Genomic DNA, 18,373 nt, shown 5'->3' with positions numbered 1-18,373 from the left:
CCAAGCTGAAGGAACTGCCAGCCCAGCTCCTTCCCTGTGTCAACAAGGTGACCTTCAGAGTGTAAAAGCTGCTTTCTCACCTCTGCTTTCCCAGTGCTACACAAACTTCTTTTGTAGTTAACTCCAGCTCAAAACTATACAGGGTAGGGCACAGTGGCACAGGCCTGTAATCCCCTGGGCTGAGGCAAAAGGACTACTAGTTCAAGACAACTTAGTGAGACCCTATCTTAAAATAAAAACTAAAAAGGGCTAGGTTGTAGCTCAGTAGTAGAACATTCCTGGATTCAAGCATAGTACTAAAAAAAAAAAAAAAAAAAAAAAAAATTCTGGGAAATAGAGCTCCAGCTTAGCTAAATTGGCACAGTAGACAAGCACAATAGTTCATCTCTTGTTAAACTGGCATCACACCTCTTTAAGTCATATTTAATTTCCAAATAAAGACTAAATAGTAAAGTCAGATTTCCACCTAACATAATGCAGCTGTCCGTGTACAATTGTAAGCAGGCTAACCCTCTCCCCGACCCTGAAAAAATACAAAATCCATCTTTGGTTCCAGCCAAATCACACTGCTCCTTTTATAACCTGTAACATAAATGCCAAGGTAATCAGGTTGACTTCTAGTAACACATTTTATGTTCAAATGCAAGAAGTAAAGAAAAAAAAAAGGTTACTAGATGCACAGTCGTATTCATATCAAATAAGCACTGTGTCACTATCTTAGGAATAGAAGGACTTGACCTTTCCTTTGAAAGGGGTAAATTGACATGCCCCATACCACTGAAATAGTCACAGAGGGATGAACAAATTTTTTTTTAAATAATATCTTTATTTTTTTATATGGTGCTGAGGATCGAACCCAGTGCCTCACATATGCTAGGCAAGCAATCTACCATTGACCTACCACCATAGCCCCATGGACAAATTTCTTGAGGACTATGATACAGGGCTGGAGAGTTGATACAGCTCTGAGGGGAGTCAGTGAAGATGTATGACTGGCTCTTCTAGGTGACAGTATACTCTTCCTTACTAATGAGTATCAAAAAAAAAAAAAGCATTCACCGGCGCAATAGCTACTTACCAGGTGTCAGGGAATATATTGATTTTCTCTAGCACCAAGAGTACACCTGAAACAGCAGCTGCAATCACACATGATTACAGGTATGATAATCCCCTTTTATTCTCCAATATGTTATCTGTCTTCTACACAGGTTAAACAGGCCAATTGAATGGGGATGTGGTAGGAATCATCATTCCTGAATCTTGTAAGTTGATAGTGGCAATAATCTCTGTAATCTCTGCAGGAATGTGGCATTGATTTGGTTTAATGCAAGTTAAAACAAGTTAAAGCAAGTTACTTGTTTTCCCCTTGGCATTTTGTATCATAATAGCCCTCATTCCACAGACCAAGAAACCAATATAGGTACTCGATCCTCAGCACCACATATAAAGAAGTTGTGTCTGCCAAAAACTAAAAAATAAATATTAAAATTCTCTCTCTCTACTCTCTCTTTAAAAAAAAAAAAAAAAAAGACAGGGTCTCACCAAGTTATTTAGGGCCTTGCTAAATTGCTGAGGCTGGCTTTGAATTCACAATCTTCCTGCCTGAACCTCCCAATCTACTGGGATTACAGGGGTGCACCACCATGCCTAGACTGAATATATATACTCCTCCAAAATTCACAATAGAATTTACTCTCAAGATGGGAATTAGGGTTAAGTACTTTAAAAGATAATTAAGTCCTCATGGATGGGATTAGTGCACTTATAAAAGGGTTTGGGGGAGCCAGTTTGTCCCTTCTGCCTTTCCATCTCTTTTGCTATGTGAAGATTAAACCAGAGGCCACCATCTTGAAAGCAGACAGCAAGCCTACTTTTAGTGAGGGGCACTGGGGATTGAACTCAGAGGCATTCGACCACTGAGCCACATCCCCAGCCCTATTTTGTATTTTATTCAGAGTCAGCGTTTCAATGAGTTGCTTAGTACCTCCCTGTTGCTGAGGCGGGCTTTAAACTCAAAATCCTCCTGTCTCAGCCTCCAGAACTGCTGGAATTACAGGTATGCACCACTGTGCCCAGCAAGAGAACAAGCCTTTTACCAAATATCAAATCTGCTGATTTCCCAGCCTCAAGAACTATGAGAAACACATTTCCATTATTTAGAATTACCCAGTCTGTGAAATTTTGTTATGGTATAAGTTCAAACTAAGACAAGGGGTTAGCCTCCTTTACATTCAAAGGGCTCTAGATCTCTGACCAGAGAGAGGAATAGAAATTGCTTTAGGGATCAATAAAATAAAAAGGATTGGAGATATGGCTTAGTGGTAAAGCAACCCTGGGTTCAATCCCCAGTACAGTATAATGCCAACTTTATTGGAATCTCCATTGTGGAGATTCTGACTTCTGTTCTCCAGACTTTTTTCCACCAGGTCTGAAGTCTTTTCACTTATAGAGAAAAACTAAATTTAGTAGGCTGTTCATCTATTTTAGCTCTCAGGGCACCATAATCAATGAGCCAATGCCAAAAATCTGTGCAGATCAAATCATTATGATTATTATTTCTGTTGCCCATTACAGTAACCATGGCTGCCTGGTCTCCTCTGATTATGTGATACTACTTGAACCATTCACCCCAGGATCCCATTAAATTTAGAGGGCTCCAATTTGACAACAGGGATTCCTAATATCATTCTTGGCCTACAGAAAATGGCTTAAACATCTATCTCTTTAGGAATGCTGGACTTCTCCTATAAATCTATTTTTAACATCCCTGATAAAGAATTGTCCTCTGGACTCTTTTAAGGAAAATAATTGGGAGTGGTCTTTTAAGGAAAATAGTTGGGAGTGGTCTTTTAAGGAAAATAGTTGGGAGTGGGCATTATACTGTACTGGGGATTGAACCCACGGTTGCTTTACCATTAACCCATATCCCCAATCCTTTTTATTTTATTGAGACAGGGTCTTGCTAAGTTGTTGAGGTTGATTTCAAACTTGGAACCTTCCTAATTAGCCTCCCAAGTCACTGGGATTATAGGCATGCAGCAGCACGCCTGGCAAGTACATCTTTTTAAAAAATATTTTATTTTGTTTTTTTTAGTTTTAGGTGGACACAATATCTCTATTTTATATTTATGTGGTGCTGAGGATCGAACTCAGTGCTTCATGCATGCTAGGCAAACACTCTACCATCCTGAGCCACAACTCCAGCCCATAATTTTTACTTTTTTTTGTGTGTGTGGTGCTGGGGATTGAACCCAGGGCCTTATGCATGCAAGACAAGCACTCTACCATCTGAGCTATATCTCGAGCCCCTGCAAGTACATCTTAAAATGGAAAATTTAAGCCTTTTTTTTTTTTTAACAAATTATGCTAAACAAATAAATAAATAAATATCCCTGAATATCCATGTTAGAAGAATGAAACTAAATTACTGTCTTTCACCCTGCACAAATGTCAACTCAAAGTGGATCAAAGATCAGAAAGAAACTCTGCAACTGCTAGAGGAAAATGTAGGCCCAACACTACAATGTATTGGCACAGGAATCAACTTCCTTAACATGACTCCAAAAAGCACAGAAATAAAACCAAGAACCAATAAGTGGGAAATATCAAATTACAAAGGTCTGTACAGCAAAGGAAATGTGCAAGAAGAGAGAGCCTACAGAATGGGAGATGATCTTTGCTAGCTCTTCCTCCGATTAATATTCAGAATCTATAAAGAACTCAAAAAACTTAATACCCCCCCCAAAACAAATAACCCAATTAACAAATGGGTGAAAGAACTAACCAGACACTTTTCAAAAAAATACAAATGACCAACAAATGCACAAAAAAATCTTCAACATCTCTAGCAATCAGGGAAACGCAAATCAAAACTGCTTTGAAGCTGGGCGTGGTGGCACAGGCCTGTAATTCCAGAAGCTCAGGAGGCTGAGTCAGGAGGATTGTGAGTCAAAGCCAGCCTCAGCAATGATGAGGTACTATACAACTCAGTGAAACCCTGTTGCTAAATAAAATACAAAGTAGGACTGGAGATGTGGCTCAGTAGTTGAGTGCCCCTAAGTTCAATCCCTGGTACAAAAAAAAAAAAAAAAAAAAAAACTACATTGAGATTTGATCTCACTTCAGTCAGAATAGCAATTATAAAGAATACAAATAATAATAAATGCCTGCAAGGATGTTGGGGGAAAGGAACTCTCATACATTGTTAGTGGGACTGCAAATTAGTACAACCACTCTGGAAAGCAGTATGGAGATTCCTCGCAGAAAAACAAAACATTAACAAAATCTAGAAATGGAGCTATCATATGACCCAGCTATCTCACTTCTTGGTATTTACCCCCCCACCCCACCCCCCAAAAAAAGTTTAGCATTCTTTAGTGATATCAGCACATCAATGTTTATAGCAGAGTAATTCACAACAACCAATTTATGAAACCAGCCCAGGTGCCCATCAACAGATGAGCAGATAAAAAAAATATATGGTAAATATACACAATGGAATATTAGTCATAAAGAAGAATGAAATTATGGCATTTTCTGGTAAATGGATAGAACTGGAGAACATCATTCTAAGTGAAATAGGCCAGACCCAGAAAGTCAAGGGTCAACTGTTCTCTCTCATATGTAGAAGCTAAACCAAAATAAAAGGGGGCAGTACAAGGAGGGGGACCCCATGAAAACAGAAGAGAGACCAATGGAGTAGAGGAAAAGGATTGAGAGAAGGGAGAAGGTACAGGAAAAGGGAAGAACTGTGGAATGAAATCAACCAAATTATGCTATGGATGTATATGAATATACCAAGTGAATTTCACCTTTATGGATACCTATAAAGCACTAATTAAAAAAATACAAATAAATAGAAGAAAGACAAGTAGAGTAGAAGAAAGGGAACAGGGGAAAGGAGGAGGGGAGGGAAAGGAGAAGTACTGGGGACAGAACTGGAGCAAATTACATTCCATGCTTGTACAGTTATGTCAAAATGGACCCCAATAGTATGTATAAATGTAACACACTATTGAAAAAACAAATTGGGAAAAAACAGGAAATCTACTGTAGCATTCTATTCTCTATCAGTTATTAAAGAAAGATGATTCTGACTTTATTTAATGTTATAACAATAAATGTGGAACTACTGCAAAAAAAAGCTTTGCAGTAGGAAACAGAGATTGGGCTCAACTCCAAAAACAATAAAGAAAACTGGGGAAAGAAACAGGGTTGAGAGATTGATGAATAGGTTACTAATAGGACAGGGTATATCTTGCTAAAATTTACAGCATTCTTCCTATCCACTGGGGATCCCTTCTAAACCCCCCATGGATGCTAAAAATGGATCCTACCAGGCCTTATAAAACTGTTTTTTTCCTATACATACAAACCTATGATAAAGCTTCACTTATAAATTAAGTTCAGCAAGAGATTAACAATAATTAATAATAAAATAAAGTAATTAATAACTATTAATGTATTATGCAACATATAATAACAATGTACCATAATAAAATGTGAATGTGGCCCAGTACCCTGGAGAACACCTGTAATCGCATCAGCTGGGGATGCTGAGACAGGAGGATCATGAGTTCAAAGCCAGCCTCAGCAATGGTGAGGCACTAAACAACTCGGTGAGACCCTGTCTCTAAGTAAAATACAAAATAGGGCTGGTGATGTAGCTCAGTGGTGGAGTACCCCTGAGTTCAATCCCTGATACTAAAAAAAAAAAAAAAAAAAAGTGAATGTGATCTCTCTCTTTCTCAAAATATCTCTTGTACTGTATTCACCCTTCTTGTGGTAGTGTGAGATGGTTACGATGCCACATTGACCACTGGTAACTGAAAACATAGAAAGCAAAGCATCAGATAAGAGAGATAAACAGGATTTTTGCTGAAGGCAGGCCAGAGAGATCAGATATCACTGGGAGAGGATGGGAGATGAGGAATCTGATCAAATATGGGGGCTGATCAGAGGCTGAGAGTGAGGGATTCTGGATAAATTTGACAAGTTTCTTATTTTTGAGTGAGCTTTTGGAGAGCACCCTCAAAGATGGTGCATAGTTGATAAAGGGTTCAGATAAGCCTGACTAAAAGCTGATACAGGAGAATCTTCATTAACGCAGTGTACCTTCTTATTTGGCATACCTAGGAAGTTTGATTTTAATTTCATTCAGTATAGACTACTGTTGAATTTAAATTTCAGCCAAACTATTAGTGACTCCCAGCCATTTAAGCTAAAATAGTAAATTGAAACACTCTGTTTATTTACTGTACCCATATCAATACATTTGGCTTGATTTGCTGTTATATTTCTTCTGTTCTACTTTAGTTATTGCTGCATATCAAATTACTCCATAATTTACTGGCACGAAAGACATGTATTATCTCACCGTTTTCTGAGGTTCAGGAATCTGGATATGGCTGCTGTGGGTGGTTCTGGCTCAGGATCTCCTAGGAGACTGTAGTCTGCTGTGGGCTGGGACTGCATTCATGAAAGACTTGACTGGGGCTGGAGAATCTTCTTTCAAGCTCTTAGATTTGGCTATTGGCAGGAAACTAGTTGCTGGACATGTGATCCTCTGCGTAGAAAATCTCATGATATTGCTTCCTCAGAGGGAATATATCAAGACAGAGAGCTGCCAAGTCCCCTTTATATCCTAATCTCAGAAGTGATAATCCATTACTTCTAGTGGCCACACTGACCATATTAGTCCATTTCCTGTTTCTATAACTGAATACTTGAGACCGAGTAATTTCTAAAAGAAAGTAGTTTACTTTGGTTCACATTGTGGCTGGGAAGTCCACAATCAAGTGATTGTGTCTGGTGAGGGCCTCATGTCACACTGACAAATGTCTGAAAGCAGAAGAGCAAGCAGGCATAAACAAAAGAAAATGGAACTGAACTCCTCAAATAGCTAACCTATTTTAGCAAGAATTCTTTTGCTGTGGGGCCAGTACCCAGGATCCAAGCACTTCCCACTAGGCCCCACCTCCCAACATCAACACCTTTAGGAATTAAGGATCAAATGCATAAATTTGGGGGAAACACAATCATACCATAGAAAAGAGTAACATTCACTAACACTTTAGTTATGTCTTTTTTTGTTTCAGAATCTTGTTTTTGTTTGTTTGATTTGTGGTCCTAAGGATTGAACTCAGGACCTCATACACACTAAGCAAGTGCTGTATCACTGAGCCACATCCCCAGCCCCTGTTTGCTTTTAATGGACCCATAATTTCTATTCTGAGCAGTGTTATAAGGTAAACACACATCCTTTTCTGGAAAGGGATCCTAGATAAAGCCTTGACTGTAAGACTAGGGGCAACCTCTTTACCACAGCCTGTGGTAAAAAAGCAGACCCAGCTCTGGGGCTGAGGTTCAGACTCCAGAAGTCACTCCTCTTTATGCAGGAGTTTGAAAACAGTGAAAGAGATACTTGCACATTCAGGAGCATTGCGTTTGATAGGGAATAAAGGCATATGAATCTTTTTGCCCAGTCTCTACCTACTAGATAACTTGAAATTTCCTCCTTTCTGCAATTAAAAGCATAGGATATGGTGTGTCCAGAGTAAGGAGTCAAACTCTAAAATAATCCCCATATATGGTGCATGAATATGAGGCAACTTGAGTCACTCCATGGCTTCAGTCCATTAGCCTGACAGCTTTTACAGGCAGCTTGGCCTTTAGAAGTAGAGGTTGCCAATTCTGGATTCTCATTAAAGCACCTGGGCAAACACAGCCATTCTGAGACCTCAAAAGAGTTTACTAAGTCTGATGAGGACTCCTAGAAGATGTCCTTTTAAAAAGATCCCCAGGTAATTCTTGGGAACTTATCGACACAGGAATTTAAAGAAAGACACAAGTGATAAAGTCTGTGGAAGGAGCTTGACATGAGCTTCCTATCTGTAACATGAGACATCATATTGAATTGCCTGGTTTGCCATTGAAAGTGCCCAGTTACCAGAAAAAAAAAAAAAGAAGAAGAAGAAGAAGAAGAAATCCCTAGGGTTGAGCTGTAGCTCAGTGGTAGAGCACTTGCCTAGCATGCCAGAGGCCCTTGGTTCCATCTCTAGGACGGCAAAAGGAAGGAGTCCCTGCTGATTTAGTTTGCTTCACATTGACGGTGTTAGACTGTTCTTTTGTGTGTAAGAGCTATGGTGTACACCTCTCATATGCTATTCAGAACAAGGCAACTTCTTGATGACGTAAGAGAGGTACAGCAAGGTGTGATGGTGCACAGCTAGAATCCCAGCTACTCTTGAGGCTGAGGCAACTTAGTGAGACCCTGTCTCAAAATAAAATTTTGAGCTGAGTGGCAGAGCACTTTTCCAGCTTTTTTTTTTTTTTTTTTAGTACCAGGGATTGAACCCAGGGGCACTCAAACACAGAGTCACACTCACAGCCCTATTTTGAATTTTATTTTGAGATAGGGTCTCACTGAATTGCTAAGCACCTTGCCATTGCTGAGGCTGGCTTTGAACTTGCGATCTTCCTGTCTCAGCCTCCCCAGCTGCTGGGATTACAGTCGTGCACCACCACACCCGAACTTTCCTAGCATTTTTAGACCCTGGATTTGATCCCCATCAACATATACACATACACACACACACACACACACACACACACCAACAAACAAACAAAAAACCCCTGCAACAAGAGGTATAAAAAAGGACAGGGAATATAAGCTCTGTAAAGCGCCATGGGTTTGTTAACAGAAATTTTTAGGAAGAAATATACTGGTCTGAAAAAAATTAAAAAGCAGCAAATATTAAATAATGGATATAAAATGAAGGGATTAAAATTCAACAAAAAGAATAGAAATAGTTCCATTACAGGCATGGGACTGAGTACATCTAACTTTTTGTTTTTGTGCTGGGCCATTGTGAACTGAAATGTAGTTTTGTCATCATTCAAATTTCGTACCACTTAAGGTACTTTTTTGCTGTAGATACCAAGAGGTCTATTCACTCATTAGTACAATACAGTTGGAGTCAGCCCTAAATTTGCATATATAATGAAACTTCAAAAAAATTCATTCAGTATGCTAGAATATCTCTAAGTTTGGAATGTAGTCGATTGGGAAAGAATAGCTTTAGAGAATCAAGCATATTCTTTTCTTTTTCTTTCGTGGTACTGGGGATCAAACCCAGGGCCTTGTGAATGGGAGGCAAGCACTCTACTTACTGAGCTATATCCCCATCCCCAAACATACTCTTTAGAGAGCAGTAGCTTCAAATGTTATTGGAATTAACTGACTGACTTTATTCTTCTGAGAGAAACTAAATAGCAATGAGTCTTACACAATTACAATTAACCTATGAAACACTAGCAATTACTTAACTTTTATATAATTTGTGATGCTTGAAACACTGTGGGAAAAAATATTTTTCCCTTTTGATTTCAAGAATTTCATATTTTAAAAATATTTAAATCATTCCTCATTTAAATTACAAAATAGGGGAATATAAAGATCAAAGTAGAGCAGCTCATTTACTTGAACAGGGCAGCTCATGAATTGCAATAACTTGTTCCTCGTTGTTGGAATGATCTGACTGGACATATGAATTAAATGAGCAAGATTACTAATTTCACTATTTAAGTAGTATGGATAAAATTTAGAAATAATTTTCTAATTTTAGAAAAATATGATTAAGCATCTGAAGGCTGTATAAATGGAAATGTAATTTATTCTTAGAATGGTCTAAATTGCAGCTGGAGGTGGTGCCCGCCTGTTATCCCAGTGGGTGAAGAGAGAGGCTGAGACAGGAGAATCACGAGTTCAAAGCCAGCCTCAGCAAAGATGAGGCGCTAAGAAAACTCAGTGAGACTCAGTCTCTAAATCAAATACAAAATAGGGCTGGGGATGTGACTCAGTAGTTAAGTGCCCCTGAGTTCAATCCCCTTAACCCTCCACGTCTCCCCCCTCAAAAAAAAAAAAAAAAAGATCTAATTTGCTATAAATTCTTTGCATACTGGAACAATCCAAGGTTTCTTATACTATATTCTTGCACATTTATAATATTTGTTCCAACCTTTTGTCTTTCAGACTAAGTTGTTTCTTACAAATCGTATACAGCCTGAATTGTGCTTTTTTTTTTTTTTTCCTTTAAACCCCCAACACAGCTTTATTAACACCCCAGGGTGACACCAACAATTTTTCCATAACCCAACATGACAGCTCCCACCAGTGGCCCCGCTGCTCCTCACAAGGCTTTGGCTCCGGTTGGGACACAAGGAACTTCCATCGCCATCTGGAGACTCAGCAGGGGCTGGCCCATCTGATCACACACCAGCAGGGACCTCGTCGCTGTCCCTAGGAGAAGCGGCACTGTCGCTTCCGGTAGAAGCTTTGATGGTCCCAATTAGGCACGTAGAGGGTGAGACCCTCGGAAGACCTGGAAGACCTCGGTCTGGGGTTGCTGCAGCGCGGAGCTGCGGCAGGGCCCAGTTCATTGTCTTGGACAGTCCCCAGGATTGGCCTGAGCGGGAGCAGTGGAGGTCCCTGGATCCTCCATTGTTCTCCGCGGTTCACGTCCAAGGGTCGGGTGGTGCCCCCCTGGAGCTTCCGGGCCTAGGGAGTCACTTTCGTGGGTGCGCAGGCGCGGTGGCGGCCCTAGCAAGGCAGCGGCGTCCTGAAAGGCGCCTTCTCTACCGCTGGCACTGCAGTCCCGGGACGCGGTTAGGGGTGTGAACCGTGCACTGTCGCCCTCTCCCCTGAGACAGCCCCCGGCTTCGCACAGCCCTCCGCCACCGGTCCCCCGCCCTCTTCCTCCACGCAGCCCCCTGGATGATCCGCCTGCACCCGTTGCCCACAGGCTGGGCAGCGTGCCAAGGCGCCTCCTGGGCAGACAGCCCCAGCAGTGGCGGCAGCGGACTGCAGGGGGTCATGGTCAGGGTTTTTGCCGGGTCTACCCCTTCCAGAGCAGCTCCTGAATTGTCTTTATATATTACTATTTTCATAACATTATTACAAAAATGAATTTCCTTCTGGACTCTGCGGATAAGCCTTACTCTTAAACATTAACCACTTTTAAATACCTTATTTTGCCATGCTCTATCTTTCACTCCAAGAAATACTGTGGGAAAAAAAAATAAAAATAAATCAGAGCAAGGCGAGGTAACATAACATATTTTTAAAAATTTGGTGAAACATTTGAAAGAGACAGTGGGTTCAAGGAAAATGGAAAAAGAAGTCAGAAAGGCATGTTTTGACTGTTAAATATTTAATATAACATGATGGTAAAACGTAAATGGTGTCTAGAAAAAATAGAAGACAATTTTTAGACCTCAGTACAATAATTAAAAACCAAATACATATGCTAGATTAATCTAAGGCACACAGTTTTGTCTTATTTTATTTTAGTACAGGGGAGTGAACCCAGGAGCATTTAACTGCTGAGCCGGTTTTATTTTTTTTTTTTGAGACAGGGTCTGGCTACATTGCTTAGGGTCTCCTAAGTTGCTGAGGCTGGCTTTGAACTTGTCATTATTTTGCTTCAGCCTCACATTTTAAAATTATTTAATGTTTATTGAACACTTAGTTTAAGGTACTGTTAATATATTTTCGAAGTTCTATCTTTGGCCTCTCTTCTTTTATCTCCTCTTTCCTTTATTACCAGGGGATAAGCTTTCATTCTTCATAGGAAATTCTCAATCTTGTATTGTTCATGTTTTCTGATTTTATTTATTTTCATTTTTAAGTAATTTCAGACTTACAGAAAGATGCCTAATACAAAGAATTTCTGTAACCCTTCATCCAGATTCCCTGATGTTGGGCTGGGGATATAGCTCAGTCGGTAGAGCGGTAGAGCGCTTGCCTCTTACGTTCAATCCCCAGCACTACATATACACACACACACACACACAAAAAAAAAAAAAAATATACACACACACACACACACACAAAAAAAAAAAAACAGATTCCCTGATGTTAACAGTTTACCTTATTTGCTTTAACATTCTATCTCACATATTATATATACACACACATATGTGTGTATGTGTATATACACACACACACACACACACATATATATATATATATATATATATATACATAAAAGTATATGCTTTCTTACATACACATACATATTCATAGGTTTTCCTGAACCATTTGAGAGTTACCCTTAAATACTTCAATTTGTTTTTCCTAAAACAACAAAAACAAAGAAACCAAGCATAAGGATCAAAATCAGGATATTAAGATTGATATAATAATTTAATCTATAAGCTCTATTCAAATCCTGCAAACTTCCCAATAATGTCCATTATGTAAAAAATCAAAACAAATCAAAATTATTTTTTCTTCTAATCCAGAATTCAATCCAGGGACACATGTAACATGAATTTCCAAGTCCCTTTAGTTTTCCTAAGTCTGGAGCAATTCTTTCTTCATCACTTATGACCTTGGCGTTTCTGAGGAGTACAGGACAATTATTTTTGGAGAATGTTATTCACTTTAGGTTTCTGATATTTTCTAATAGTCAGACTTAGGTTATACATTAGAACAGGACTGTCACAGAAGGGATATTCTCAGTTATCTTATCCAGAAGCACTTGATATTGACTCATCTCATTAGTGGTCAGGTGAACTTTGATTACTTGATCAAGGGCTTATCTGCCAGATTTCTTCATTATAGTTACCATTTTCTCTGCAAACAATAAGTAATTTGTGGGAGACACTGTGAAACCACCTAAGTATTCTGTTCAACATTAATTTTCACATCCATTCATGATTCTTGCCCGAATCAGTTATTACTGTGTTGGCTGTCAAATGATCACTAGTATCATCAGTCCTTCTAGACTTATTAGTTAGTATTCTACATAAGGAAGTTCTTCCTTCCTTTCTTTCTTTTTTTTTTAATATTTATTTTTCAGCGGACACAACATCTTTGTTTGTATTGAGGATCGAACCCGGGCCGTACGCATGCCAGGCGAGCGCACTACCGCTTGAGCCACATCCCCAGCCCCGTGGAAGTTTTTCCTTTCTGCCTATTCATTTACTTCGTCACTTGTTTTTATCAGTATGGACTAACAGATCTCAATTTTATTCAATGACTTATAATCTAACACTAATACATTATTATTTCCATTTTCATATTGTCCCAGATTTGATCTGAAGGAACCCCTTTAATCTATCTTTTATTCTTTTGACAAGTTCCCATTATTTAAAAAAAAAAATGTTTTTTAGTTGAACATGAACACAATACCTTTACTTTACTTATTTACTTTATGTGGTGCTGAGGACTGAACCCAGTGCTTTATGTGTGCAAGGCAAGCACTCTACCACTGAGCCACAACCCTAGCCCCAATACCCATCATTTTTAAAGTACTTTCTTATTTTCTGTCACAGCAACATGTTCCATCCTTACTTTACCCTTTTTCTCTATCCAAGAGTCTTGGAATCAGCCATTTCTCCAAAGAGCTCTCATTCCTTCAAGGACAGAACAGCACCTAGAAACCAAGATCTGGGAGAAAAATATGCTTATTGTTTCTGGGATGCTGTTGCTTCTAGGCTCTGTGAGTGGATGTGTATGTACATAAATAAATGTGTGTGTGTACACACACATACACACACACACACACACAATCTTAACTGGGAGCCCCTGCCATCTGACCCCTCTGTCCTTTTTTAGTGTCCCATCAATATTTTAGCACATCCTTCACTTTTTCCCCACCCCATATTGGGGATTGAACCCTGGGGCATTGTACCATTGAGCTAAATCTCCATCCCTTTTATTTATTGAGATGATAGGGTCTTGCTAAATTGCTGAGAATGGGCTCAAACTTGCAATCCTCCAGCCTCAGCCTCCCAAGTAGCTGGGATTACAGGCATGCACCACCAAGCCGGGTGCACCATTATCTTCTGGTACAACACATTCCTGGCTTCTTTTGTCCTTTTCATGTCATAACCCTGAAATCAGTCACTTCTCCAGGAAACCCTGGTACCTTTTACAGGCTAATACTATTTAGGAACTAAAACCTGGTCAACTTTAATCCTTTCTTAAGGAAGGACTCACATTTTTTAATCTATTCATTTTGGGCCTTCTGAACTGGAGGATTAGATTAGGTTCCATTGGCTCAGACTGAAAAGTTGTTCATCTTCTTTACATTCTTTACAGGAGTATAAATCAGGCCAGGCATGGTGGCACATGCTTATAATCCCAGCTACTCAGAGACAAAGGTTAAAAGTTTTGCAAGTTTGAGGGGAGCCTGGGTAACTTAGAGAGAACCTTCCTCAAAATTAAAAAAAAAAAAAAAAAAATTAAAGGATTTGGGATGTAGCTCAGTGGTAGAGTGCTTACCTAGCATTCACAGAGAGCTGGGTTCAATTCCCAGTATCACACGGTGGTAATTTCTACATCGGTCAGTTTTGCTCATAGGTGGACTCTTGGCCAGAGTGCCAGCCATTTATATAGGAAACATTCCATAAATACTTTCCGAATGATTTACCTGCTGCCAGACCTACTTTAGAGAAACCATTTTGAGATAAGCTTCCCATCCTAAGTTCAAAGGTCACTGCCAAGCAATTACATTCTCTGCATTCACTTGTTACAGCCACTTATCATGTTTCAGACACAGCTTAAAATAGACTTCTCTCTCCTGCAATTTACCTTAGTGTTTACATGGTATTAGAACCTGCAGAAGCTGGCAGCTTAGCCTACAAACAAAAATTATTTTTCAGTGTCTCTTTTTCAAGATGCCCTGTTTTCTAGATTTTTCTAAATGACTCTGAAATGATCTTAGTAAATGTAGCTGCTTTTACTGAGACTGTGACAGTACTGACCTCTGTAAAGTCTAAAATGTCAATTCAAAATATATAGTTAAGTAGAGCATTTTATTTTTATTTTTCTTGGGAAAAAAATGTGGTTGTAGTCATTCTACCAGGAGAAAAAGAATCCATACCATTTATTTTAACAGAATGTTTCATGTGGGGATTGGTTAAACAGGCATTGGAGAACAGAGAATCTACAAAGAAGACTGAGGTCACAAAGATAGTAACTGCAGACAGCAGCTGCCACCCCTGGTGCTAAAGGCACAAAAGAAATAGGCTGGAATCTTAGAAGTTAGCAATGGGTAGGAGGGGACCTATAGAACTAGATCCAGACCTCTGAGAAGGCTCTGCCTTAGCGTCTCTGAGGGCACTCAGTGAGGCTGATTCTGGAAATGCCAGAAAAAACTGGAGACTGGCACCAGCTGTTGCTGCCAAAGTTAAGGGAGGAAGACAAGTAGGATTTTGACAGGATCAACAGCCAAGTCCCATCTTCCTCCTCCTGCCCCATCTCCTCTGGATCTTCCTATTGGTGGAAACTAAAATAGTGTTTGCATCCTTGGAACCTTAATGTCAGAGTGTAAGAAGGGGAGGAGCTGGGTTTGGAGCTGGTCAAGGAGAACTTTAAAACCAGCACATCACTCAAAGGAGTTCAGGCCTAAAGCAATCTATCATATCGACACGTTTAGACCTAAAAGACTATATTACACCGAGAACAACTGAATGCTCAGTATATAAATTTAGCGCATAAACTCAATGTTTTATGTTCAGCTTTGTTTAAGTCCTATGTCAAGATTTATATGGTTAATTTTTGAAAATATTTTTTAGTTGCAAATGGATCTTCTATTTATTTATTTATTTATTTATTTATTTATTTATTTATATGTGGTGCTGAGGATCAAACCCAGGGCCTCACACATGCCAGGCAAGTGCTCTACCATTGAGCAACAACTCCAGTCTCTAGATGGTTAATTTTTTTTACTTCTTTTTTTTTTTAAAAGAGAGTGAGAGAGGGGGAGAGAGAGAGAGAGAGAGACAGAGAGAGAGACAGAGAGAGAGAGAGGGAGAGAGAGAGAGAATTTTAATATTTATTTTTCAGTTTTCAGCGGACACAACATCTTTTGTTTGTATGTGGTGCTGAGGATCGAACCCGGGTCGCACGCAGGCCAGGCGAGCACGCTACCGCTTGAGCCACATCCCCAGCCCTATATGGTTAATTTTTAGAATAAAAATATTAAAGCATTATTATTAAAAATAATACAAGATGATTCATTGCAGTGTCACTTATAACTACAACTATTAGAAAGGATATAGTAAAACCATCATTTGGGTTACTTCAGTTGCTTTACTGTAACGGAATTAAGTATAAAAAATCTGAATAGTTTAAATTATAAATTTGAAACAAAGGTAGAATTCTGATCTCTAGTTGGAGAAACAAATTATAATTTTAATGTAACTTTTTATTTTATTTTTTTAAAGAAATCTAACAATCTTGGAAATCTGCTTTTTAAAAACATGGGGAAATAGAAGATGAAAATTAGTAGGGGGCAGAGGAGCTGTATATAAAAATCCAGTTGAAAGCCAGGCACAATGGCACTTGTCTGTAATGCCAAGCAATTCAGGAGGCTGAGGTAGGAGAATCTCAAGTTCAAGACCAGCCTCAGCATCTTAGCAAGACCTTCATAACTTAGCAAGATCCTGTCTCAAAATAAAAATAAAAAGGTCTGGGGATGTAGTAGCTAAGCAGTAAAGTGCTTCTGGGTTTAGTTCCCAATACCAAAAAAAATAAAGAAGTAAGTCTATTGAGAGATAAAAAGAGGAACAGATAATAAGAGGGAGAACCTTACACAAAAGAAATAGAGCTGGCTGTTCCTACTTAGGATTAAATTTTACATGATTATAGATATTCTCTCTGTCTCTCACACACCTCTAAAAGGGGAAAGGATAGATGGAGAAAGAGGGAGAATACCTTAGTTATCAAGACATATGATACTAACATTTTTCTACCAAAAATTGCAAATATACATACACTTTGGTCCAGTTATTTATGGGAATTTATTTTACATTTATAATGTGCAGGATGATGTTATGTACAAGATGATTCATTGCAGTATCACTTGTAACTACAACTATTAGAAAGGATATAGCATGGGGCTGGGATTGTGATTCAGCAGTAGAGCACACGCCTAGCATGTGTGAGGCCCTGGGTTCGATCCTCAGCACCACATAAAAATAAATAAGTAAAATAAAGATATTGTGTCCAACTACAGCTAAAAAATAAATATTAAAAAAAGAAAGGATATAGTAAACTCATCAGTTGGTTTACATAAATTATCACATGGAATATTATGCAACTCATAGCTAATAAATGTAAATAAGCAAAACTGAAGTCTCCATTGTTAAATAAAAATTCACACATGAAATAGTATGCAAAGTATGCTACTATCCGTGTACAAGAGGATGAAGATTGTGTATGTGTGTGTGAGATAACATCTCTGGAAAGATACACAAAAATGGGTAACATTGGTTGTGAATGAGGCAGGAAACTGGGTAGTGGGGGCCACTAATGAGAAGACTTTTCTCTGTATCTTCAGACTTTTCTCTGTATTTAAACTTTTAAACCACATGTATGTATCAATTATTACCTTGATATTTCAGGATTTACTTTACAAGTTGGTCTTATAAAAGGCTCTTGTTCTTATGAGAGTTGTCAGTGAAAAATAAATGATCTAAACTTATTTAGTAAACCTTGATGACCAGAATACATTATAATGGAAATATAATGGGTCCTACTTACTGATTCCCTATTACTCTACCTTTACAACTTATTTATTTATTTATTTTTTATTTTAGATGGACACAATACCTTTATTTTATTTATTTATATGTGGTGCTGAGAATCAAACCCAGTGCCTCACACATGCCAGGCAAGCACTATACCACCGAGCCACAACCCCAGCCCTCTACTTTTATATCTATTTTAGTGTAATTACACGAAGTGAACATCTAATAGTATTATTAATCCAACATGCAACATGAACCACTTCACACTGTTACTTATTACTGAGTTATACAGCGACATCTAGTGTAAAATCCCTTAGACTTGATTTTTGGGATTGTCACACCCAGAAGCCAATTTGTGCCATGGTAGTCGGGTGTTTCCAAGAGGCCAAAGAAAATGCCAGAGACAGGGTGTGAGACATGATTTATTGAGGGGAAGACTTACAAGAGACAAGTGACTGCTTCAAGAAGAGTTCAGAGGTGATAGCCTCACAGACAGCACCTCCGTCCCTAACAGTGCTTGGCCAATAGTGCCTCCTCTCCTGCAGGGCGTTTTGCCCAGTGGCAGCCGGCTGGACTAGGACACATATCCTTTCCCCGTACCCTCAGTTCTGTACCCATCTCTACTCAAGGTTTTTATGTTAGACTGCATTAGCAGTGATATCATCAGCATTAGCTTGCTTGTATAACCAACATTCTAGGGAATAACTGTCCTGGTGATCATGCTAAAAGTGTTCTAGTTCTCAGTATGCATAAGAGAAAGCCAATGTCTTTCAAGATAATATGTGTTTAGCCAGGTGCAGTGGCACACACCTGAAATCCCAGCAACTTGGGA

General features: G+C 39.0%; 1 protein-coding gene across 1 annotated transcript; it reads right to left on the bottom strand.

Annotated features, from left to right (window-relative positions):
• Positions 1-9,999: 9,999 nt before the first annotated feature.
• Positions 10,000-18,159, bottom strand: LOC143398550 (insulin-like growth factor-binding protein 6). The gene is given in 7 exon segments (XM_077109273.1): positions 10,000-10,364; positions 10,366-10,435; positions 10,438-10,641; positions 10,644-10,691; positions 10,694-10,723; positions 10,726-10,861; positions 18,142-18,159. Coding segments are annotated over 7 exon segments (624 nt in total). The 3' UTR covers positions 10,000-10,246.
• Between the last annotated feature and the right edge of the window lie 214 nt (positions 18,160-18,373).

The sequence above is a fragment of the Callospermophilus lateralis genome, chromosome 4 (genome assembly GCF_048772815.1).
Source record: "Callospermophilus lateralis isolate mCalLat2 chromosome 4, mCalLat2.hap1, whole genome shotgun sequence".
NCBI classification, from domain to species: domain Eukaryota; kingdom Metazoa; phylum Chordata; class Mammalia; order Rodentia; family Sciuridae; genus Callospermophilus; species Callospermophilus lateralis.
Note: the sequence above shows the minus strand (reverse complement) of the source record. Positions and strands in the feature narration are given on the sequence as shown.